The sequence below is a fragment of the Myotis nattereri genome (assembly GCF_964212035.1).
Source record: "Myotis nattereri genome assembly, chromosome: 7".
Classification (NCBI taxonomy): Eukaryota; Metazoa; Chordata; class Mammalia; order Chiroptera; family Vespertilionidae; genus Myotis; species Myotis nattereri.
This window is the reverse complement of record NC_138082.1, coordinates 58,658,342-58,683,329: the sequence shown is the minus strand read 5'-3', so window position 1 is coordinate 58,683,329 and position 24,988 is coordinate 58,658,342. Positions and strand designations below refer to the sequence as shown.

At 37.9% G+C, this 24,988-nt stretch overlaps 2 protein-coding genes across 2 annotated transcripts; both read left to right on the top strand.

Moving 5' to 3' along the window:
* Positions 1-8,775: 8,775 nt before the first annotated feature.
* On the top strand, positions 8,776-8,910 carry LOC308522761 (uncharacterized protein; the record flags this gene model as incomplete). The annotated part of the gene is made up of 1 exon (XM_081096326.1): positions 8,776-8,910. One exon carries the CDS (start codon positions 8,776-8,778, stop codon positions 8,908-8,910), a length of 135 nt encoding a protein of 44 aa, XP_080952452.1.
* A 344-nt stretch (positions 8,911-9,254) lies between these two features.
* Positions 9,255-9,776, top strand: LOC308522640 (protein tyrosine phosphatase type IVA 1-like; the record flags this gene model as incomplete). The annotated part of the gene is made up of 2 exons (XM_081096113.1): positions 9,255-9,590; positions 9,663-9,776. The coding sequence occupies 2 exons, from the start codon at positions 9,255-9,257 to the stop codon at positions 9,774-9,776; spliced, it is 450 nt and encodes a 149-aa protein (XP_080952239.1).
* Between the last annotated feature and the right edge of the window lie 15,212 nt (positions 9,777-24,988).

Sequence of the window (24,988 nt, the reverse complement as noted above, 5' to 3'; positions counted from 1 at the left end):
AAAAACCAGGGCAGTCGAGAAAATCATCAAGAGCTAAGTGGAATCACTTAAATGGTTTTCATTAGTTAATAGAAATAAAATAGTTGATTGGTGGCCCCTGAGCATTATTTGTGTTATCCTTCAAGGAGTTCCAGATTTTGCCCCAAAAAGGAAAAAAAAAAAAAAAAAACACTATTTCTTCCTTCATGAATATAGGATGAGACCATTTATTTGAAGCTGCAAGTCATGCTAGAAAATTGTGGTCTACCCCTTTTCTTCCAATCACCTTTGGGTGAAGAAAATATAAGTTGAAACAATTTAAATGACTGGTCAATGCCACTAGCATACTAGTTACTGTTGGAGCTTGTACTTGCAGGGTGTGAGTGTGTGTGTACCATAGCCAGGGAAATAATGTTTAATACCTTCATGCCAAATCATATATTTATTTTTTCACATTTTTACAATTCTGAAATATGAATTAATTTATAATCAATATGTGTTTTTTAAAAGGCCATGTTTTCTTTTTTCTGTTTTTTCCTTCTTTCTTTCCTTGTCCCTTTCCTTCCTCCCTTCCTTCCTTCCTTCCTTCCTTCCTTCCTTCCTTCCTTCCTTCCTTCTTCTTCCCTTTTTTTCCTATTATCTTTTTTTTTTCTTCCTCATTTTCCCTCTTTATGACTCCCACTAAAGAGCTGTTGTTAAATTTATGCTCTGTATTACATTCTTGCTTCTGTTGAACAAATAACTTTCAGATTGAGATCTAAGACAAGAGCAGAAAATTCCCAATGAGCAAATGTGACTATGGTAGAACTTTTGGGGGAATATCACAACAACTACAGCTAAAAAAATTTTTTTGTTTAATTATTCCAAATCCCCTGAAATATTAGCTATATGAGGTCTAGAAAACATCTTTTTAAAGTATCAAGCGGGTGTTTTCTTCACTCAATCACATTTATCATTTTAATTATTGTTTTTACCCATTGACAAATATTTAAGTTACAGAAAAAAATGATGCTTTGCTCACCTTTAAGCTTCTGGTCGACACAAAGTAAAATTGAGTCTGAGTCAATATTTTGTGAATTTCATCAGTAAAGACGATTCATATTTTCTGAAGACTAGGTTTGTACAGAAAGGTGCTCTAAAATTATTATGTTGAATTAGCTGATAAAACTTTATTTAATTGATATAATATCAAATAAGCCTCAAAGTGTTTTCACATATATTAGGTAGATATTATTATCATTGTGGACTAAATTCAAAACACAATGATATAAGTTCAAGTTAACTAGAAATTCTATTTATACTAGTATACTTAGCTATATGATTTTTAAATTATCTTATTAGTGTGTTCAGCTGATAGAAGTTCTTTCTAGGAATCATCTCAAAACATCTTACTGAGATACTTCATTGTATTAAAGGAAGGGAGAGCAGGTAAGTACCAGCCCAGATCATTTATTTTCATCTCTTTTTCTTCTATATTGGCATTCATCATTAGTGAGTGTACATTCCCTTTGAAAATTGCTACTGGTTTGGGTTGCAACCACTTAAAGAGTAGGATCATAGCTTATTTATTGGTTTCTACAACTATTAGTTTAAGACTGGTTTTTGAGCAGTTTTAGAGAAAAATAATCATCCTCTCTTCCTGATTTTAACAGTCTAGAAATTGTTGATTTATTAAAATACCAGTTATAAGTCCAAGTACTCTTTGTCTAAGTAAAAGTACAAAATTGGAGATATCGGCAGAGAGGTTATATTCACTCTAAAGGGAAATCTCTGCCTAAGAATTTCATTAGATTGAGTATATGATATAACTTTAATGATTAAAAGTTATTTTTACTTGCTTTATGTTTGGAATTTAAAGAAAGAATATAATTGTAACCACTCTTCGTACATGTCAGACACCTCATTTCTCCAAACAGTCTTCTCCAAATGAAACAATCCAGATCTATTAGTGTAATTATCGCATAAGGTCATTTACCACTTTGTAATTGCTGCAGGTTGTGAATGATGTATGAAATAAAAGCATCTGCAGTGCAAATAGAACATAGGCAAGAATGTGCTGTGTGCTAATTAGGTAACCATCTAATGATAAGACCCTAGGGAAACACAGTACAGCAAAATCCCACAGTGCTCTGCAGTCACAAGGCAACAAAACATTCCTAAGGAGTTCAAAAATATATCCATTATTAAGTATAATCCTTTCCTCTCCTCAGTCTCTCTGAACTCCGTTCCCTGCATGCACATACCCTGTCTATCAACCTCATCCTTTGCAATGCTAATCAGGCCCCTACAGTCAAGAACCATCTGATTGCTGAGAGAACTGTTCTATTTATTCATATTAAAGATTGAGGATTTATTTGAAGAGTGTTGATGAGTTTTATTTTTTCATTGCTTTCCTGGTCCATTCTATTGGAATTTGTTTAAGAGTGGGCCACATTGCTAAGTAAGGGTAGCAAGGCTCAGTCATCACAACCAACCTCAACTGATTGACATAGAAAGAATGATGTTCATGTCACTTAAAGCAAAATCCTATTTTCTTTATGCAACACTCCAATGGGTTTAGAGCAAAGAGTACACAGACAAAAACCAACAATGTGTAATAAGCTGAGTTCTTAAGTTCAGTTCACAAGAACTGAACACCGAACACCAAATATGTTAAACGATTTAGCCAAATTAACCAATGAGATATTTCTTTTGGCTACTTCCATAATGCACTACTGAACATACTTGTTTAACATTTGGGTAGAGGATTTAATTCTGAAAAGTTGACTACCAAATGCATAATCTAATCATCCTGAATACCAACAGTGGCCACTATTTCCTTCTATTGTGATCTGTTTGCTATTTATATAGTAAGTTTTACTCACCTTGCTTTCTTCTTGAGCTCAACATAATGCACTTCTTATGATGTCACACTGTCACTTCCCATTCCCCCTCCAGTACAACAGGATTATTATGAACTTGTCTTCAGTGACAACATTTGACATTGTGGTTAGCTTTTGCTTTTTTTTTTTCTTTCTATTAACTGCTATTTGTGAATCATATGTGTTGCTAATAAAATTTGTCTATGAGCTTCACACAACAGGTTCTGATCTTTGGTAATCTTCAGTTTGAAACTTTAGGCCTCATTGACTTATTTTTTCAGTCAAATTTCTAATTAATGGGCTCCTTATCTTGATGCTTTTCTTTTTCTAGTTTCTTGCTACTTCACAGCTACTTAAATAAACAGAAGTTTGCCTGGCTGGTGTTGCTCAGTGGTTGAACATCAACCTCTGAACCAGGAGGTCATGGTTTGATTCCCAGGCAGGGCACATGCCCAAGCTCAATCCCAGTGCAGGAGGTAGCCAATCAATGATTCTTTCATCATTGATGTTTCTATCTCTGTCTCTACCTCTCCCTCTCTCTCTGAAATCAATAAAAATATATTTTAAAAAAAAACAGAATTTTAATCTATAGCATGAGTTTTTAGATTATTAATGTGACTAGAGGCCCAGTGCACAAAAATTTGTGCACTCAGGGGTGTCCCTCAGCCTGGCCTGTGCCCTCTTGCAGTCTGAGACCCCTCTGGGGATATCCATCTGCTAGCTTAGGCCCGGGGGATTGGGCCTAAGCTGGCAGTCAGACATACCTCTGGCAGCCCAGGAGCCCTCAGGAGATGTCCACTTGCCAGCGGGGAGCATGCCTAAGCTGCAGTCGAACATCCTTAGTGCTGCCAAGGAGGCGGGAGAGGCTCCTGCCACCACCGCTGTGCTGGCAGCCATCAACCTGGCTTGTGGCTGAGCAGAGCTCCCCCCAAGGGAGAGCACTGACCACCAGGGGGCAGTACCTGTATTGAGCCTCTGCACCCTGATGGTCAGTGTGTGTCATAGTGACCAGTCATTCTGCTGTTATGGTCAATTTGCATATTACCCTTTTATTATATAGGATAGAGCAGGGGCAAACTTTTTGACTCGAGGGCCACAATGGGTTATTAAACTGGACTGGAGGGCCGGAACAAAAGCATGGATGGAGTGTTTGTGTGAACTAATATAAATTCAAAGTAAACATCATTACATAAAAGGGTACAGTCTTTTTTTTCAATAGTTTTATTCATTTCAAACAGTCCAGATCCGGCCCATAGGCGGTAGTTTGCCCACAGCTGGGATAGAGGCACGGTGCACTGGTGGGGGCCTGCTGGTTTGCCCTGAAGTGTGTCCCAGATCAGGGTGGGGGTCCCGCTGGGGTGCCTGGCCAGCCTGGGTGAGGGATGAGGACTGTTTTCAGGCTGGCGACACCCCCTGCAGGGTGGTGGTCCCCACTGGGGTGCCTGGCCAGCCTGGGTGAGTGGGTGAGGGGCTAATGGCCATTTTCAGGCTGGCCATGCCCCCCAGTGACCCAAACTCCCAGCCTCTCCTTTTTTTCTTTGTTTTCTGGGATTTATTTATCTTCTATAATTGAAACTTTGTAGCCTTGAGCGGAGCCCAGGGCCAGCCAAGGCAGGCAGGAACCTTGACATCCTCCATCTCTGGGGGCAACCCAAGCCTCCTGCTCGCTCCAGCTCTGTGGCTCCTGCCATCTTTGTTGGGTTAGTTTGCATACTCGCTCCTGATTGGCTTGTGGGCATGGCTTGTGGCCATGGCTTGAGCATAGCAGAGGGATGGTTAATTTGCATGTTTCTCTTTAATTATATAGGATTCTCCAGATGTGAGTTATTAATGCAGGTAGGGTAAATGTATTCCTAAATAATTTCATAATTTTTGTATGTGTATGCTTGTAAGACTTAGTCATTTTTTTTATTAAAATGAATGTATTTATTGCCTACTATGTGACAGAATTAGAGATATATTCTCAGACACAGGGAAAAAAAGAAACAAAGAATGTTATTGTTATCATGGATCAGAAAATCAACAAAACAAAAAAAAATCAAGACGATTTTCAGGTAGTTATAAGTATTTGGCAGAAAATTAGGAGTGCTGTTTGATAGTAAATTCAAATTTAGACTGAGGACTTCAGAAGATCTCTCTGAGGGTGTGATATTTATGCAAAGATCTGAATGACACAAAGGAGATAGCCTGATAAAATCTATGGGAAGAACATGTCAATTGAAAGGAAGAGCTAGTGAAAAGGTTAAAAGGCAAAAATAAGCTTAGTTCCCTTAGAAGTTTCTGGAAGTTCTTAAGCCAGGAAATATGTGTACAGTGTAAGATTGTAAAACCTCTCTCAGGCTTCAGTGGGGAAAATTGAAGTATCAGGGTTTAAAACAAGACACTTGTTAGCTGATTGTTGCAGTAGTCCAAACAAGAAAAGATGATGACTTGAACCAGGGAAGAGGTGGTGAAATGGAAAGAAGTGGATGGATTTGAAATATATATGGAAGTAGAGTTTGCAGAACATTCTTATAGAAGAGATGGCTATAGAACCAATAAGGAGAGGAATAAAGGAAAATAACAAGATTTTTGGTGATGAATGAGTAGATGTGGGCAAATTTACTCAAATAGGCAAGAATAGGGGAGGCACACACTTCCTTGGGGAGAGGAGAATAAACTTTTGCTTTGGCCATGTTTTGACTTTTAGAGCCTTGGAGTCATGCCTCTGGGAATGCCAAGTTAGCACTGGTGATCAATTTGAGATTCACCACAGGCCTGAGACTACAGAATTCACCTCTGGAGTGTATACGGACAGACAAGAGGGAAAGCCATGCCTCTGGCCCCTGCAGTGTTAGAGGTGGGGCAGAGGGTACAAACAAAGGACACTGGGAAGGAAAGGCCAGTGAAGCAGACAATACTGTGGTATTATGCTGTCCCTCAAAGCTAAATAACGAAAAGCATTTCAAGAAAGAAGCAAAGGGGCCAAAATGGTGGAGTGGGAGACCTCAGCCTCCATAGCCACAAAGGTAAACAATTAGACAGGTATCCATGAAGAAAAATTGCTCAGAGAGAACTCAAGCAGCACAATGAAACAAAATTATCTGAAAATAACTGAACAAAAATGGAAGGTAGAACAGCTTCACTCTTTCTGCATCATCCCCCCCTGCAGGCCAATACTGCTCAGTGCCAAGAGGGAATGCCCCAGCTAGAAAGGAAAAGGGAGGTGAGCAACTGGCTTCTCAAGCCTTGCGGGGCACCAGATGAAGGAACCACTCTGGTTTCCAGAGATCAGCCAAGTTCAGCCTTATAGAGCTGGCCAAGAGCAAGGCAGAAGAGCAGGGGCTCTCTGTATCTACCACTTGGCAGGAGTGACAATGGTTCATAGTCATCTGCTCTGCAGAGGAACCTAGCAGCTTTCACCACTGAAGAAAATGGTGTCAGCACAGCTACCATGGCCCCTACTGATTTCATCACGTTGTGTCCACAGGTATTTGTCTTTACAGATGCCAGATCCCTGAATCCCTCCCAGCTCTCTCCCTCTACTCTCACCTGAGTCTGAGATCTACAGCCAATCCACATCTCTGTGGCTGCACAGGAAGCCAATCTAGATCCCTGAGGCAGAACCACCCCTCCAGACACACCATTGTGCTTGGGACTAGCCACTCCAGCTGTATACCTCACAGCCAGCCTGATGCCTGGCACCAGCTTCCACCACACTGTGTGCACCCAGCTGTGTGCAGGCCCTGATATGACTGTACCTTCTGTCATTGGCCAGCACTCCTGGGCTCACCTGCAGTAGCCTCCACCCACCTATGCTCCTGACTCTGACATCTCTCACTGCCATGCACCCATGGTAAGAGCTTGCAGTCATAGTAGTGCACTCTGACAGCCAGGAGCCCCACAGTTGTAGGTGGGCCCAGCTCTGGTCTGTTTATTGTCACTGACCTGCACTCCCGGGCTTGCTTGCAACTAGCCCCTCAGCTGTGCACCTGCATTCCGCCAGCCCAAATTCCCATCACCAGCTCCCACTGCTGTGCAAGTGCTGTTGGTGAGACTCTGCAACCACAGGAGTGCACACCAAAAGCCAGGGCCCACACAGCTGTAGCCTCATTTGGCCCTGGCCCTCACTGCTGACTCTGGTCCCAACTACTACATGTATGTCTGCAATTGTCTCCTACCATGACCCAGGCACCAGCACTTGACCCCACAGCTGAGTGTGTGCAGCCCAGCCCATCATCATTGTCCTATCCTGGTCCCTAGCTGCTGGGACTTGAAGCACTGCTGAGGATCCCAACAAGTCACTGTGGACCACAGAGAGTCTATTTTAAATATTATTTAGAATCAGGGGTAAAATTTACTTGAAAATGAGTAAACCTTGCTTTCTTCAACTGAAATTGACTCTTCAAAAAAATTTGCAAGAGTCCATTATTATAGAAAAACAACAATATGCATTCACAACTGTCAGGCATCAGCTGGATAGAAACTCCAGCTTTGCCATTTACTTACCAGATTACCTCAAGCACTTTACTTATTTTCTCTGAATTTTATTTTGGTCAAGTTTAAGATTACAGCTCCTAATGCTTACTTAATGGGACTCATTTCAGGCTTAGTGAAATAATGTAAAACATCTAGTATAATGTCTGGCAATATAATACATATATAATAAATGATGAATATTTTTTATTAAGACCAGCTCTATTTCATAGAACCCTTAAAATTATATATTCTCTTATATATTATCTTATCTAATAATAGACAAACATGTAAATTGTCCCTCTGCTACACTCACCAGCCAATCAGGAGAGTATGCAAATTAACCCAACAAAGATGGCAGTTAATTTGCATACATAGGCGAGAAGTGGCAAAGCGAAGATGGGAGGCTCCGGACCGGAGCGAAGGCCTGGGTCCCGGGTGCTGGAGGAAAACCAGTGCCAGCAGCCAGGGGAAGGGAAGGCCTATTGCACGAATCTCTTCATGCAACAGGCCTCTAGTCTATATCATAAAAGGCCTTTGGTCATCACGCCGTAATGGCAGAACGACCAAACAACCAGTCACCAGGAGGTGCATGGAGCACCTCTCGCAGGCCGGTACTTGCAGCTCACGTGGCAAGGCAGGGCTTGCGTGGGGCTCAAGGGGCTCGTGCAGGGCTGGCAGGGCTGGCAGGGCTGGCACGGCAGAGGTGGGGCCCGCAGGTCCTGCGGGGCAGGTCTGGACTCTCGCCAGTGTTGCGGGTCTGGGTCTCCTGCAATTTGGTGCACTGGGCCTCTAGTTTTATATATAACCATATATGCAATACTGTTAAACTATAAGTTACTGGATGGCATGAATCATATCTTGTTTACTTTTGAATCTCTGTACCTTCTACAATGCCTAGAACAAAGTAGAAATTTTAAAAATACCTGCTGAAGTAAAGTGGAATACCTTCCTTGATGTTTTTATCAATTACTGTCTAACAAACCACTTCAAAACTTTGTGGCTTGAAACAACAAAATATGTATTTTGGGTTGGGACTACTTACTTTAGTTCATTTAGTGTCTGTTAGGGGAGCTCAAAGCCTGGGGTCTAGATTTTTTCGAAGGCTCACAAATTTACAAGGTGGTGCTTGGCTAAAAAGACTGAAACAGCTGAGAAATGGAAAAACTGGGACAATTTGGACATATCTCTCTATCTCCACATAGTCTTTCCAGCTTTATGATTTCAGGGGAGACAGATTTATGTGCCAGCTCCGAGCCCTTGAGGTATGATTCTTGAAAGAGATAGAGAGCCTATTGGCCCCATGGACTGCGGACCGGCTCGGCAGTGGGCTCTCCGGAGCGGTTCACTGCATGGTAGCTTGGTGCCCCCGCCGCTGTCATCACTGCCTCCGCTGCCCTGCTGCTACCACTGCCTCCCCCTGCCCTGCAGCCATCTCCACCGCCGCTGTCTGGGTCGCCTCCGCCTCGGGACCGGCTGTATGATTAGGCCACAATCTTCAATGAGTAAACATATTCCTCAGTTCTGTGGTGTTCGTGGTCACACATTTATGGAGTTTCTGAAGGGCAGTGGAGATTATTGCCAGGCACAGCATGACCGCTATGCAGACAAGTGAACTGCAGAAATTCATTACTGCTCCACCAAGAAGCCCCCATATGAGTGGTTAACCTGGACGCAGACGTGTTGAACTGAAAACTGCAGAGCATTTTACAAGAGTTCTGACCTGGATGGGGTACACCTCAGGGCACCTCCTTTCTATTGCCTCAGTATGACTGGATTGAAGAACTGCTGCTTCTTGTAAGGAGGTTCATGTCATTTCCCATTACTCCCAACTTCACTCAGAGCACTGAGAATTTCCAGTGGAGTATATTGAAGTAGACTCAGTTTCTTTGCATCATTTCTGTGTTCAATTTTTAAATTCTTTCATAACTTTATTGAGTGTTTTTTAACTAAATTACCATGACTCGAATGAACCGCCCAGCTCCTGTGGAAGTCACATACAAGAACATGAGATTTCTTATGACACACAATCCGACCAATGCGACCTTAAACAAATTCATAGAGGGACTTAAGAAGTATGGCGTTACCACAACAGTCAGAGTATGTGAAGCAACTTATGACACTACTCTGGTGGAGAAAGAAGGCATCCAAGTTCTTGATTGGCCTTTCGATGATGGTGCACCACCGTCCAACCAGATTGTTGATGATTGGTTAAGTCTTGTAAAAATTAAGTTTCGTGAAGAACCTGGTTGTTGTATTGCTGTACATTGTGTTGCAGGCCTTGGAAGAGCTCCGGTGCTTGCTGCCCTAGAATTAATCGAAGGTGGAATGAAATAGGAAGATGCAGTACGGTTCATAAGACAAAAGCGGCGTGGAGCGTTTCACAGCAAGCAACTTCTGTATTTGGAGACGTATCGTCCTAAAATGCGGCTGCGCTTCAAAGAGTCCAGTGGTCATAGAAACAGCTGTTGCATTCAATAAAACGGGTGCCTGATGCCATTGCCTTGAAAGCGGAACTTGAGATAGGGCCTAATTTGTCATATGTATTAGCCGCCATGTTGGCTTGGTGAGTAATGAAGCTTCCAAAAGAGGGTTGAAAATCAGTTTTACCAGACCACAAGCTTGACGGAATTGCAGCCTCTATGTTTGGGTTATGATCAACCTATTTTGACACTTGGCAAAAGATTCTTACTGTTCAGCATTTAAAATCTGCTTATCATTTGTACCAATTCACTTTTCCTGAAATCATGCAGTATTGAGTTATGTCTTTAAGTCTATTCCCATGTCAGAATCTCACTGATATATAAAAGATTTAGAAAGATCACTCTGGACCTTATGTGGTTTATCCCTTCAGTCATTTCAAACATAGAAAGTAGAGCCTATATGGTTATTTGCCTGCTCACTTTATGTTTACATCTCCCACATTCATACAAGTACACATCAGGTTTGCTCAACTTTTTGATTTTTATACAAAGTCTTTGTTATTATTTAATGTCTTTCTATAAATCTCATTTTGTGCTGTTATGGAAAGCTTCCATTTTGAAAATCTGCATTGTATAGAACCACATGTCTTTAATGTCTCCAGACAAAAAGCCTTACAGTTAATTTTAATGTTTGCACTTAGTGTGCAACCTATAGGAAGGGCCTGAGAAAAGAATGAGAGGGGGCTATTCAGTATTTTTAGTAAAATGTTGCTTTTGTCTTGTGTGGAACATGTAGAATATGCTCTTTGGTAAATATTTTTTTAAAGGTAGACATGCTTTATTGTAACTAAAACAATTCTTAATCATAAAAATTCTGAATTCTTGTATTTATTTCATACATTCTGAAGTTTACCAACTTATTTTTGTTTGAAGTGTGATTTTCTTTTTCCTTCCCAGCCTCTTGCAAAAAAAGAAGTGGGTTTCTGCTAATGAATTGAGCAGACATCTAATATTTTATATGCCTTTTGAGCTGTGTAACTTAATATTTGGATACTTGATAATTTGTTTTATTATGTAATTGATAAAATGGTGATATGTATTGATGTTAGTTCAACCATATATTTATAGTGTTTGGGAATGTGTGGTTACAGTTCTGTGGGAGAAATAATTTGTCAGTGTTCACAGGCTTGTAAAAATTTAGTGCGAGAGCTTAAACATCTAAATAAATGAGATGCATTTTAAAAAAAAATTTCTTCAGTCACTTCACCACATTCTCTTCATTGAGTTGTAGAACAGAATATATTGTGGCCTTTTCTGAAAATACAGTTTACCCCAATCTGTTGGTAATTTTTTAGTAACTGATCCAAAGTAATCTGACCAGGAATTTGTGAATGAGAGCAATAAAATAAAATTGGTCATACTTTAATAATTGTTGAATATGAATAATAGGTATATAATGGATTCATTGTTATTCTATTTATGACTATATTTGAAATTATTTCTAATATAAAGGTTTTTTAAATTTCTATTTATATTTTTAACACTTTTAAATTGAATTTACTGTGATGATATTGTTTAATAAAATTATATAGGTTTCAGGAGTACGTTTCTTTTTTTTTAAGTTTTAACTCAAAACTGAAAATACACCTTCAGTTTTTGGTCTTAATCTTGTAAATATTCATCTGGTGCCTTTTTTTTCCAGTCCTACTCTCATGGGCTTCCTATTTTCTGATGTCAGTGTGGGATTGAGATCAGGCTCTCAAACAGACTCCTCTATTATACTCTTCATTGTTCTCAACCATCCAATTATCTAAAATCATTGCTGACACTATGTACTCTTGGTAATGCCAAAAGGCTTACCTTTCTGATCCTATCCCTAGCCTTACAAACTTCTGCTTAACCATGGGCTAGATTGCATTACTGTACAAAATACTCATTGCCCTTTCTTGTGAAGAATTATCTACCCTACCCCAATGAATCATATTTGGCCATATGACTTGCTTTATCCAGTGGAATATGAGTAAGGGTATGTGTGACACTTCTAAGAGAGGTGATCATGTGATTCTAATAATCTCTTTCCTTCCTTCCACAGGACCAGCAATGTTCCAGATATCAACTGCTCCTTCAGCTTGGATTCCATAATGAAAATGATTCAGAACATAGCCATGCTCAGCTTAGAGTGAATATATACAAATGAGTAGTAAATTTGTTGTTAGTCACTTGTTTTGAGACTGTTCCTGCAGCATAGCTTAGTTTAGGCTACCTAACACAAACTCTTTCCAATCAATATTTATTGTGGTTTGTTCAATTCTAAACAAAAGAGTTTTCTACCCACAATAATTTACGATCCACGAACTAATCCGGTTTAGTTTGCTGTTAGATACCAAATAAGGTCCTATTTTCATAAATCATAGCCATATCATCATCATCATCATCTAGATTACTTCACTTGTGATGTCAAAAGAATTAGAGATTAATATGTTTGTTTATGTATATGTATTTAAATATCTAGAAACAGCTATCAGAATACTGAATAAAAGCAAGTAAACGCCAACAGCAATAAATATTTATCTCCCATGTTTTCATCCTTTTAGTACAAGCACGGTGATAGTCCTTTAAAATGAGTAATGTGCTCTTTTTCTTCAAGACAAGAATGCCAGCCTTAGTTGTGCATGAAAAATAAAGTAGTACTTTGTATTAGTCAAGGCAGACTAGGTAACAAACAACCTCATAATCTCAGTGGCTTAATACATAATTTATTTCTAGTTCATGCAAAATGTACTATAGGTCAGGTTACCCTCCTGGGCAGCTGTCCTCATTGTGGCAACATAACAGCCTAAGGTGTTCAATCTTGCTGATCCACCCTCTCAATATACAATTTCTATGATTACTACTGAGAAAATGAAGATTGGAGAATCATGCAGAGGCTTTTCATCGCCTCCACCAAAACGGACACATTTCAAGGCCAGAATCAGTTATGTGACCCTACCTAGAGGCATGGTAGGCCTAACTCAGTGAGCTCAGAAAGAATAGAGATATTGATGAGCAGTAGTAATGTCTACCACTGCTGCTTTCATAACTTAAATACTATGAAAAGGATTCTCTAATAGGGATGGTTACATTGATTGAAATGGAAAGAGAGAAAGGTTGCAAAAAATTTAATCCGAGGGTCACTGAAATCCTACCAATAGGCAAAATATCACAATACTGTAAGGTATTATACATTAATGAAGCAAAGTTTCCCAATATTATACAGTGACATCTCCCATCACTGCATTTTTTTTTCAATAGAATAGTAGAATATCACTAAAGGAGTAAAGGTGGCAACAATAATAACAGCAACAACACTGTGAGCCAACATTTCTTGAGTACTTTGTGCTGGGCACTATTTAACAGAACTGCTTTATATAAAATATCCTACTCAAAGAAGACCTAGAAAAATAGTTACTATTGACCTAGAAAGTGTATTTGGAACCTTGGAGCAGTATTTCAGATAGTCAAAATTATTTCAAAAAATATATAAATGACTGACACCAAAAAATGTATAATCTTAATGACAATATTTCACTTGGCATAATAGTTTTCATATCTCTACATTCTTTTATGATTTGGCAGCAGTTCAAAGATAACATATGTGCAATCCAGTGCTCCAAGTTTTTTTTTGAGTCTGTGCTAACATAAAATGTGCTTTCACCTCACCAACTCTGTGCTATGTAATACCAAATGGGGAATAATCTCGTGTATGTCAATCAGACCTAGGGTAGACACTACAACTCTTAATCTTGTCTTAGGTTGGCATGGGGGCAGAGGGAAAAAAAATTACAAAGGAATGAAAAATATACAAAGTTCTTATGAAAAATAAAGGAAAAAGTGTGCAAAATCCCAGATAATAGAGATAACAGGTCTGAGGGAGAATGTGACAGGGAAGGCACACAAGTGGCTTTAAAAAGTGTTGGTAAACTTTATTTCTTAAAGTAGCTGTTGTGTACTTGGATATTTGTTTTATTATTTAAAAATGCTTTTATATTGTGCACATTTGCATAATATAATTACACACATAGCAAAATAAGTTTGCAGAAGAAAAAAACTTAGACATAAAATTACAGCTATATATTTGATTCTTCATATCACTGTATAGGGGTTTTTTTTGCTACATAAAACAAAAGAATTTAAGGGAGGGTGACATAAAAATTGTTTGAAGCCACAGTGACCACTTTCATTATTTCAGGCAGTTATATAGTGTTAATATGCAAAAGTTCATTTGATTGGATTAACAGTCATTGCAATACTAAATTATCAAGAATAGATTTTTGTGACTTCTGATTGGTCTTTTTACATCTACTTCCCAACAATCAATTACATGCTCAAAACTGACACCAATAGATCTTTGTATAATGCAAGTCTGGTATCTAATTCTTGCTTAATATCTTCCAGGGTCACCTTTGTTTCCATGGAATAGTATAAGCATCTCTACCTACTTTTAAAAATTCATTTTCTAATACTCCCACCATGCGATAGCAATTATACTCAGCCATGTGTGCTCCCCCTCACATGCTAGGATCTTCCTCAACTTCCTCCTTGGGCATATTCTGGTGTTTTCCAGGAATATTCCTCACATTATCTGCCTGGCAAACAGCTTCTTATCTCTAAAAATTCAACTCAAGTTTCACCTCTGCTTAGAAATTTCACTGACTTTTCTAGGAGGATTTCAATGCTTGCTCCTTAGTTTCTCATAGTACTTTGCCTGGGCCGCCACAAAAGCACTTAATATATCCTTGTTTATGAATCTGTCTCCCCCATTGGAATGGGAGGGATCACATGGAGAGTTGGACTAACCTCTCTTCTAGTCAGTCATCTTTGAATACTTAGGATTTAAAGTACTACTTGAACCACAGTGGGCACTTAACAGGGGCTTGTTGAATGAATGACTAACAAGTGAATGAAGATGAGCATATTTGGAGTCAAGAGTTTAGAAGATCTCAATACAGCTGAATCTAGTATTTCTCAGGTTTGAACAAACAAACAACCAATGAATCACATTCATCCCTCCCAAACATGATGATGATTTTCTAATTTTCTCTTCCCCAATAATAAATATGCTAGTTTTCCTTTGTTTTGTGTCAGTTTTTATGTCAACCTGACACTGCATCAGATGCTTTACATGCATTCTCTGTAATCTTTACATCAATCCTCCTAAAGTGGTAGCAGTAACCCATGTCATGGTGAAAACCTGAAACTCAGCAAAGTTAAGAAACTTGTCCAAAGTAACAGAGCTGAAAAGTGGTAGACTCAATCTCCAAATCTGCCCCAAGTGGGCATATTACAACTCTAACGCGCAAGAAAAAGCACCAGAGATCACACAGATCTGAATATTCCTGAGCCTACAATAATAAGACAAAATCACTAGCAAGCTTGGATGACCAACATCCAGACAACAAGGATCACAAAGAAACCCCCCCTACATTTAAGATTTAAGTACATGAATGTCTTGCATCTTGAAAAAGAAAGATCCTACCTACCCTTTAAAGCATGGGTTTCTAAGCTATAAAAAAGGAGAAATATTTCAGTAAACTTGTTTTCATAATGCTCATTTATCCCAACAGTCTGGGCAAGCATTTCTGTTCCACTAGGAAATATTTGTTGTCAGTTTCCTCAAAAAAAAAAAAAAAAAAAAAGGAGCCTTTCTACTTACTTTGTTTTTATCTCCATGAGGAAAATAAAATAGCCTAGATTTATTCTAGGTTGACTAGCTTGGAGATTCACAATAACTTTCAGTTACATTTTTATTTTTTGAATAATACTTTTTCATTTGAAAATTTTTCAAAACCATATTTAGGTCCTTATCTTATATAATAAAAGCCTTATATGCTAAGTGTCTGGTCATCCGGTCATCTGTTCAACCAATCAAAACGTAGTATGCTAATAAGATACTAAGGCCTCTCAACCACTCGCTATGACATGCACTGACCACCAGGGGGCAGACAGTTGACTGGTCAACCAGTTGCTATGGTGTGCACTGACCATCAGATACTCTGACCTGTAGGTTAGCTTGCTGCTGAGGTCTGGCCGATCAGGACTGAACGAGATGGGCCGGATATGTCCTGGAGCCCTCCTGTGGTCCCTCTCTGGCTGGCCAACCTCCCGCATCGCTCCCCAGCCCTGATCATGCACCACTGGGGTCCCTAGGCCTGGCCTGTGCCCTCTCACAATCCAGGACCCCTCCAGGGATGTCAGAGAGCTGGTTTCAGCCCAATCCCACTCAACACAGGAGCTGCCCCCTGGTGGTCAGTGCCACTCAGCCAGAGGCTAGGGCTAGGCTCATGGCTGGCAAGAACAGTGGCAGTGGTAGGAGCCTCTCCCACCTCCATGGCAGTCGGACATCCGCTGAGGGCTCCCGGACTATGAGAGGGTGCAGGCCAGGCTCAGGGACTCCCCTCCCCTCCTGAGTGCATGATTTTCATACACCAGGCTTCTAGTTTCTAATAAAATATTTCATTACTTTGTCAATTCTGAAAGATCTACTAAACTTTGCTTCTTATCTGTGTTTAATTGTATGAAAAGAATTTGTTTAACCTTTGTCTTTATTTTCCTTGGCTAAAGTAATGAGAAATAACATATCTGTGTTTTTTGTTTTTGTTTTTTTAATTCTTTATTATTTGAAGTATTACATATAGTAGTATTTGTGTGTGTTTTTTAATGGGTAGTTTCTTTGTGAGTTGATGGGGAAGATAATTACCAAATTAATTGACTATTTAGTTTATTGAATGTTGGTGGTTTAAAATATTGTATTTTAAGTGTATAATTAAAAGATAAACATAATATTCCCAAGGACAAATCTCCTAGCTAAAATAGAAGGCCTCTCTATACATTTGAGGGTATAAATCCAGCAATAGGCAAGGTGAACCAATGTGGCTATATTCATGAATAAAATGCTTAATGATATATGCTATTTCTAGTACAAATAATTGCCTTTGTTTTCATCATCTTGCCTAGTGCATCATAGCAGGCTATAAAAAAGTGTATGTTTTATCCTGATCTACAATCAGACAGTTCATAAAGCTCTAATGGAAATGAAGATTTTGCTATTTGAAGTGGTCAAATTTCCATTTTCAAACACATCACAGTTTATAGCCACTGATGGCATTTGGGTTTGCTTTTGAGTTTTAGGATAATAGCAAATTATAGAGAAAAATCTGCCTCTTCCTTGTCGGTTGAACTTTGAGGGAAAAAGGCCCATTATCTGCCTGAAAGAAAAGCAAACCTACATGATGTTTTCAAATGAAAAATATATATTTGTTTGTAGCTGTATGCTATTTATACATTTAAGATCATTAGTCCTGCTTAAGAGACCAGGGAGTTTGTGCAAGTAGATAAAAATCTTTTTCCTTTTACATTTAAATCCATTTTATGAATAAAGAAAATAAGAAAAACAATGTAAGAGGACACTTTTTTTTTTCCTTTCTATTTCAATGGTCTGTGATCCATAAAATCCAAGTGGTTATTTAGAACAATCTAACCTGGTTTGAAATGTGTTGTTGCATACCTTTGCATTTCTAACACTTTTTCTTCCGAATATTACTTCTACCTACCTTTCTTTGTGACAAATTGAAATCTCTAAGGCCTCCCTACGTTAACTCAAATCCTGCTTCTTCCTTGAGTATTCTACTGCCTGCCCTTCCCAACCTTCATGATCTCATTCATTCAACCGATTTTATAAGAGCCAGTTTAGAAATCATGTTCTCTAATCTCCATCCAAGTTAAGAAATTTTTCTATAAACTTCTTGACATATTTAACTCTTGGCTAGGTACTCACATCTATGGGAAGCTTATTACTTTGTAATGCATTAATTTCTAAAACATCTTCACCGTGGTTAAGCTAAAATTTACCTATCTTTAATCTTCACATATTAATCATTATTTTACTCCTTATGTACATTAAAAATTCATTTAATTCCTTTTTTTTCAAATGATGGTCCTTCAAAACATTATCACATTTCACTCTTGCATTTTCTCCAAGTCAAAACATGCCCCATTACTCCCATCAGTTCCATCATGCATAAGTATTAATCACTCTATAATCTTGATCTTTTTCCATATATATTTCAAATAATTGATGCTACCTTTTAAAATATCACCCTAATAACTGTTCTGTGTCTCGAAAGTCATGATGTTGTACAATTACCAAGGCCGATCAAACTACACTTAAAATGGGTGAATTTTATTGAATACAAATGATGCCCTAGTGAAAAACAATAACAAAAAAATACTGAAGCAAGAGAGAAAGACAGAGAGACAGAGAGAGGTGCACCCAAATGGAACACAGTACCTTAGGCACTGTCTAAAGAGAGCATAATACACTAAAGCTATCACCTCCCTGGTTCTGGCCATAACTTTTCGCTTTAATTTTTCAGCCATGTCAGTGCTGGTTCATAGTAAATATGCAGTCAAGAAAAACTGCAAGATCCTCCACTATTTGTGGGAAAATATACACAATTGTTTTTTGAAGTCAAATACACATTTAAACATAATTCCCAGTTTTATTCCTTCTTATATATCTTCAATATTCTTTCATTAATCATCACAGATCTGTTTAGTCCATTTTATGGTGTGCAGAAATGAACAAGAGAGATAAGGACCCCACCCTCATATAACTTATAGTCACTTAGGGGAAAGAGATGTAAAGCAAAAACAAGAGAATGGGCAAACAAAATAATTTTCACTTGTGGTAGTGTAATGAGGGGACAGGGTGCTGTGACAGAGGATAATAGGAAATAGGAGATGGAAGATAGACAAACTCTACTATGAACTGAGAATTTAAGGAAGACAAAATAAAGGAACTCACATTTAATCTGGGACCTTTATGTTGAATTGCAAGAGGCAACAAAAGAAATATCTGGGAAAATCTTAGTGCAGGCCAAGGATGGAGAGTGCAGCATGTCTGAGAAAAAGGCTGAAGCCAGAACTGTAAAGATGACACGGAAGATGTCAACAAGAAATAAAGCAGCGGTTCTCAACCTGTGGGTCACGACCTCTTTGGCGGTTGAACGACCCTTTCACAGGGGTCACCTACGACCATCTTGCATATCAGATATTTACATTACAATTCATAACAGAAGCAACATTACAGTTATGAAGTAGCAACGAAAATAATTTTATGGTTGGGTCACAACATGAGGAACTATATTTAAAGGGCCAGAAGGTGAGAACCACTGATAAAGGAAGAGAGTGAGACTGGACCAAACCATGTAGGCTGCCATAAAGGATTTTGAGTTTGCATTCTATGTGCTACAGAAAGCCATTGTAAAAATTTTCATAAGAGAAAGAATGGCCCTAAACTTATAAAGATCACTGCACTCATGTGTGCATAGTAGATTGGATATTTACAAAAGGAGACATGAAAACATATCAATAAAAATATTAAACAAGATTAAGCTAGGAACACAAAACTTGAGACATCCCTTGCAGTGATGGCGACCTATGACACGCGTGTCAGAGGTGACACGCGAACTCATTTTTTTGGTTGATTTTTCTTTGTTAAATGGCATTTAAATATATAAAATAAATATCAAAAATATAAGTCTTTGTTTTACTATGGTTGCAGATATCAAAAAATTTCTATATGTGACACGGCACCAGAGTTAAGTTAGGGCTTTTCAAAATGCTGACACACCGAGCTCAAAAGGTTCGCCATCACTGCTTTATAGCATGAGAGGCCCCTTAGCTAACCGCCTTTTGAATATGGTTATTAAACTTGTAATCTCAAAAGTGACCTTAAAACTTGAGTATGCAAGTAATTCTTTGAAATAAGAGAATAATGTGGGATTTCTATTTGTTTATCTTGTTCATTAAAAAATGCTGAGATATTTTGTTCTTATTTCATAATATATTGCTATATAATTTACCACATGTATTTTAGATATACATGCACATATAATAATGGGGGTGCTTAAAAATTTATGCAGATATAAATGCATCATTTCAAACTACAGAGGCCACAGTTTCAAATGGCTGATATACTTGAGTTATTATTTGGCATCTAAGTTTCTATTTTGTCTGTTAGTCTATGTCATCCACATTTGTTTGAACCTCACTCTCACAAACAATATGGCTATATAAAAACTTAGAAAATGTCATGCCTTTCTGTTTTCCATTTTCCATTATAAACTCTTTAGAATAAGGAAGAAATGGCCATAGAAGGCTAAGCATTGCCTAAAAGTGAATGGTCATATAGTCCTCCTTAGAATTAGGAGAGCAAGAAAGAAGAAAACCATTGGACAATTGGAGAAATTTAAACAATGTTAGTCAAAATGAAAACAAAATACCATTTACAATTACTCCAAAAAGTTAACTACTAATGTATACACCTAACAAAATAGGTGCAGGATCTCTATGTTTCAAATCATGTAACACTGATGAAAGAAGACTCTAAGTTCAGAATAATTAAAAGTGAAGATATCAGTTCTTCATAAATTGATCTATATGTTTTATGCAGATTTTATCATAACCCCAGAAAGTATGCATAAGGAAGATTATTCTAAAATTTCTGTGAAAAGGCATCAGCCCTAGAGTACCTAAAATATTCTTGACACCAAGCACACTATCCATAAGAGAAAAAATAATAAATTGTATATTATCTAAATTAAAGATTGGTCTGTGAACACCCATGTAAAGAGGATGAAAATACAGTTTCCAGATGGAAGAAAATATTTTCAAACCACATATCTGATAAAAGACTAATATCTAGAATGTACTTTTAAAAAGTCTCAAAATTCAAGAATTAAAAAAATGAATTAGATAATGAGAAAAATACATGATGAAATATGTTGCTGTAAGGGTAGACAGATAATAAGCCCATAAAAAGATCAACATCATTAGCCATCAGGATAATGTAATTTAAAACCATGAGGTAACGCTACTTACCTAGCAGAATGGCTAATGCCAATATATATATATAACAATACCATATGCTGGTGAGAATTCGGAGAAGCCGGAAACTAATACGTTTATGGTGAGAATGCTACAGCCATTCTCAAAAGTAGTTTGGGCCCTGACTAATTTTCTCAGTGGGTAGAGTGTTGGCCTATTGACGGAAGGGTTGGGGGTTCACGCACCATCCCCAGTCAGGAAGTGTGCATGAGGCAATCAGTTGATGTGTCTCTCTCATATGAATGTTTTTCTCTCTCTCTCTCTCCCCCATCCCCATCTCTTCCACCCTCTCTGAAAAACAATGGGGAAAAATATCCTCAGATGAGGATTAAGAAACAACAACAAAAAAAGTAGTCTGGCAGTTTCTTATAAAAGTTAACATGCAACTAACTGCCCTATGACTCAGCAATTGAACTTTGGTATATTTATCTCAAAGAAATAAAAACTTAGATTTATACAAAAATCTGTACAAATATATTCATCACAGTTTATTCATGAGTCAAAAAATGGAATATGGAAAAACCCAAACATCCTTTAATGGGTGAATAGTTAAACACACTTCAGTACATCTATACAATGAAATGCTACTTAGCAACAAAAAAGAAAAAAAAATTGAGGCACACAACTTAAATAAATCTCTAGGAATTATGCTGAGTAAAAAAAACCAGTCACCAAAAGGTTACATACTGCAAGATTTCATTTATATAAAATCCTTGAAATGGCAAAGTTATAGAAATGGGCATAGTGTGGGAGAAGTGTGTGTGTGGATATACTGTAAAAGGCAATGGGAGAGATGCCTTTGATGATGAAACTGCTCTGTATCTTGTCTGTATTAATATTAATATTCTGGTTTTATGATACTACAGTTTTATGATATGATTCTAGAGTTTTATATGAAGTTACTATTGGGGAAAACTAGTAAAAGGACTAATTTCTTACAAACATATGCAAATCTACATTTTTCTTAAAGTAAAAAGTTTAATAAAACAAATGACATATGAATGTAGGGTATAATTAATGTGTAATTAATATTATCTTTAGAATATGTAGTCTTCACCCTAATCTTCAGAGCACATTATGTAGTAATTTCTGAAGAGACAGTTGCCAATCAAGATGTAATGTCCATGAAGGCTTGGGAAGGGAGGGATGTGAGAGGGCAATGGGGGGTAGGGGGGAAGGGGACATATATAATGCTTTCAAAAATAAAGATTTATTTTTTAAAAAGATGTAATGCCCAAATTTATGAGTATACTAGAGGCCTGGTGCATGAAATTCATGCACTGGAGGGATGTTCCTTAGCCCAGCCTGCATCCTCTCCAATCTGGGACCCCTGCGGGATCGGGCCTAAACCAGCAGTCGGATATCCCTCTCACAATCCAGGACTGCTGTCTCCTAACCACTCCCCTGCTGGCATGATTGACACCTAACTGCTCCCGTGCTGGCCTGATCACCCCCAACTTCCCTCCCCTGCAGGCCTGGTCACCCCCAACTGCCCTCCCCTGCAGGCCTGGTCACTCCCAACTGCCCTCCCCTGCAGGCCCAGTCACCCCCAATTGCCCTCCCCTGCCAGCCATCTTGTGACAACATGGGGGCAGCCATCTTGTGACAATGTGGGGTGGCCATCTTGTGATGCAAGGGCGTGAGGGTTAATTTGCATATTACCTCTTTATTATATATGATGTGTGTATGTGTCTATCATCTACCTATAAAAATGCTTATCTATCTATTTATCTATCTATCTACCATTGTCTGTTATCTATCTATCTGTCTATTTGTCAGGTATCAATAAATCCCATTGTCTTGCCATCCATAAGATGCATTCATTGTAAGCTTACTAGCCTGTGGGGGAAATATGACAGGTTGAAAATATTCTCTCCAGAAATTTATCAAATTTATTCCAATAATTATAATATCAAGAAAGAATGTGAAACTAATTATTTTAATACAGAATTATAGATTAAATATATAAAATTAGTGAAATATTTGTATTCAACATAATAAAGATACTTTATCACAGATTAAAATAAATAGCACTGTAACCTATATGTATTTCTTCTACATGGAATTTAAAAATTGATAAAATCTTTCTTCTCATCTTGTATACTAATAAGTAATTCATAAAAATTTGGTACTTTCAATAAAGTCAGAAGCAGAAATTAGGCTGGAAAGAGGAAGGCTTAAAAATCGGTAATGCTTAAGCCACATATATAAATGATTTCAGAATTGTTATTTGGCACCATAACTACAACATAAATAACATACACAGGTGAAAATGACTAGAAAGAAATCCTTACTTTATGATTAGTGGCTGTATTAGGAAGAGGATGGCATATATATAGTACTCCTTTCTGTATAATGGCAGACATTATAAATCAATTACAGGTACTGTGGCCAAAGAATCTTTCTCAATTAGTTACCTTGGAGGTATATTAAATCTGACAAATTTAGCAGTCAAGTTAAAATATTTTCCCATTCCTTTGTGAAAAATTGGGTTATGAATTATTTTGTTTATTTTTCAAATTTTTCTGTATTATACTTTTATAAATAATGTGATTGCATATTAAACAAATATTGAGCTAGCATCAGAACTATCCAAAGGAAATAAATTTCTATACCAAGAAGACTTGCCTAATGAGAAATTTGTACTATCAAGATTAGGAGAATTAAACACTTAAGTTTTCCCAGAAAGAATAATTCCACTTGTGGGGAAAGTGCCAGAATTATTACATAAACTAAAAAAAAAAATTGCACACAAAGATTTACATACTGAGAGTAAAGATGGAACTCAAGTGGTTTTTAGGTGTAAATTTTTACTTCACTAAAAGTAAGTATGGATCCAGTCTGTCCAAATCAGATTAAAAATTCATCGTTGTAGCTACAATGCTATACTACCCAAAGCTATGCTACTGTCTGGAGACCTACAAAAGGAGTAATGTGTACACACAGTCTTTCCTTCATGTGGTAGACAGTTGATTAAAGGAAAAGACTTCTAATTGCTCATGGCATCAAGTAGTAATGTCCTAAAGACACGTACAGAGTGCCTCAAGCACACACAAAAATAATTACTTCTGACTGGAGAAAGCAGGGAAAGCTGTAGTGGGAAAAGGTAGCATTGAATTAGCTAGTTCTTAAAGAACAAAATGAAGTTTCTCAAATATACAAATGAAGCGATTCTAGAAAGAAATAGTGCATAAGTAAAAACATCCTGTGTTGAATTGACTTCTGTCTTGACCTCTCCTCCCTGCCCCTACCTTTGACCCTGACAGAACCTGATAACTGGGTCAGCAACCTTGGAAGCTAGGACACTACTTGGTGGAGAAAGAGCAAAGGCCATGCCTCCCACTGCACCTGCAGCTCTTGTCAGTGTGATGCCATAGAGACGGGGAAGAGACTTAAGATTAAATTAAGCTACATTTTCAAAATTATTTTTGGGGCCCAGCCGGTGTCTCAGTGCTGGAGCGTTGACCTATGAACCAGCAGGTAATGATTCCATTCCTGGTCAGGGCACATGCCCGGGTTGTGGGCTCAATCCCAAGTGTCGGGCGTGCAGGAGGCAGCCAATGAATGATTCTCTCTCATCAGTGATGTATCAATCTCTCTCTCCCTCTCCCTTCCTCTCTGAAATCAATAAAAAAAATATATATTTTTAAAAAGTTACTTTTGGAACTGAAACTTTTTAATCAGTGAATTGAAACTGAATATTGAACTTAAGGAAATAATAATAGATCACATTTTAGCTCTTAAAGATGAGTGCGAATTCATGGGCCTGCTGGAACTTTCATCAGGGAGCTGGATAAGAATTATCCCAGGAAGGATATAAAGTGGAACAACTAAACAAAGTTGATTTTATTATTACTCTATTGCATTTTGTTTGTTAAATAGCCTAATGACCTGATCACTTGCTAGTGAAGCTATATAGAACAATGTACAAAGCTGGTTTCTCCAAAAATTGACCTTCAATTTAGCCCATGACTATGGAAAGTCACTGGGCCTCATCACGTGTCTAAATGCTTTCATTGCATGATCTCATTTCTTAATCAATGTGTCCAAGAACATGCAGCTGGTAAATAAGCCGCAGGTCCTGGAGTAACCCCAATTTTCTAAATCAAGCACCCATGCTTGAAATATGTAAACTACATTTCTTCTAAAACTCTAAAATTTCAAATCTGAAGTAAATAATACATTTTAAGTCTGAGACACTTCATTAGAATGGTGTAATATTACTAGGCTTCCTACCTGACCAAGTATTTATTAGCATTTTAAAAATGTGTATTTTCAGTATACATGCATGTAGAAAAGTAGTTCATTTCAGTGAGGCCACAGAGCAGACACAAGCAAACAGCT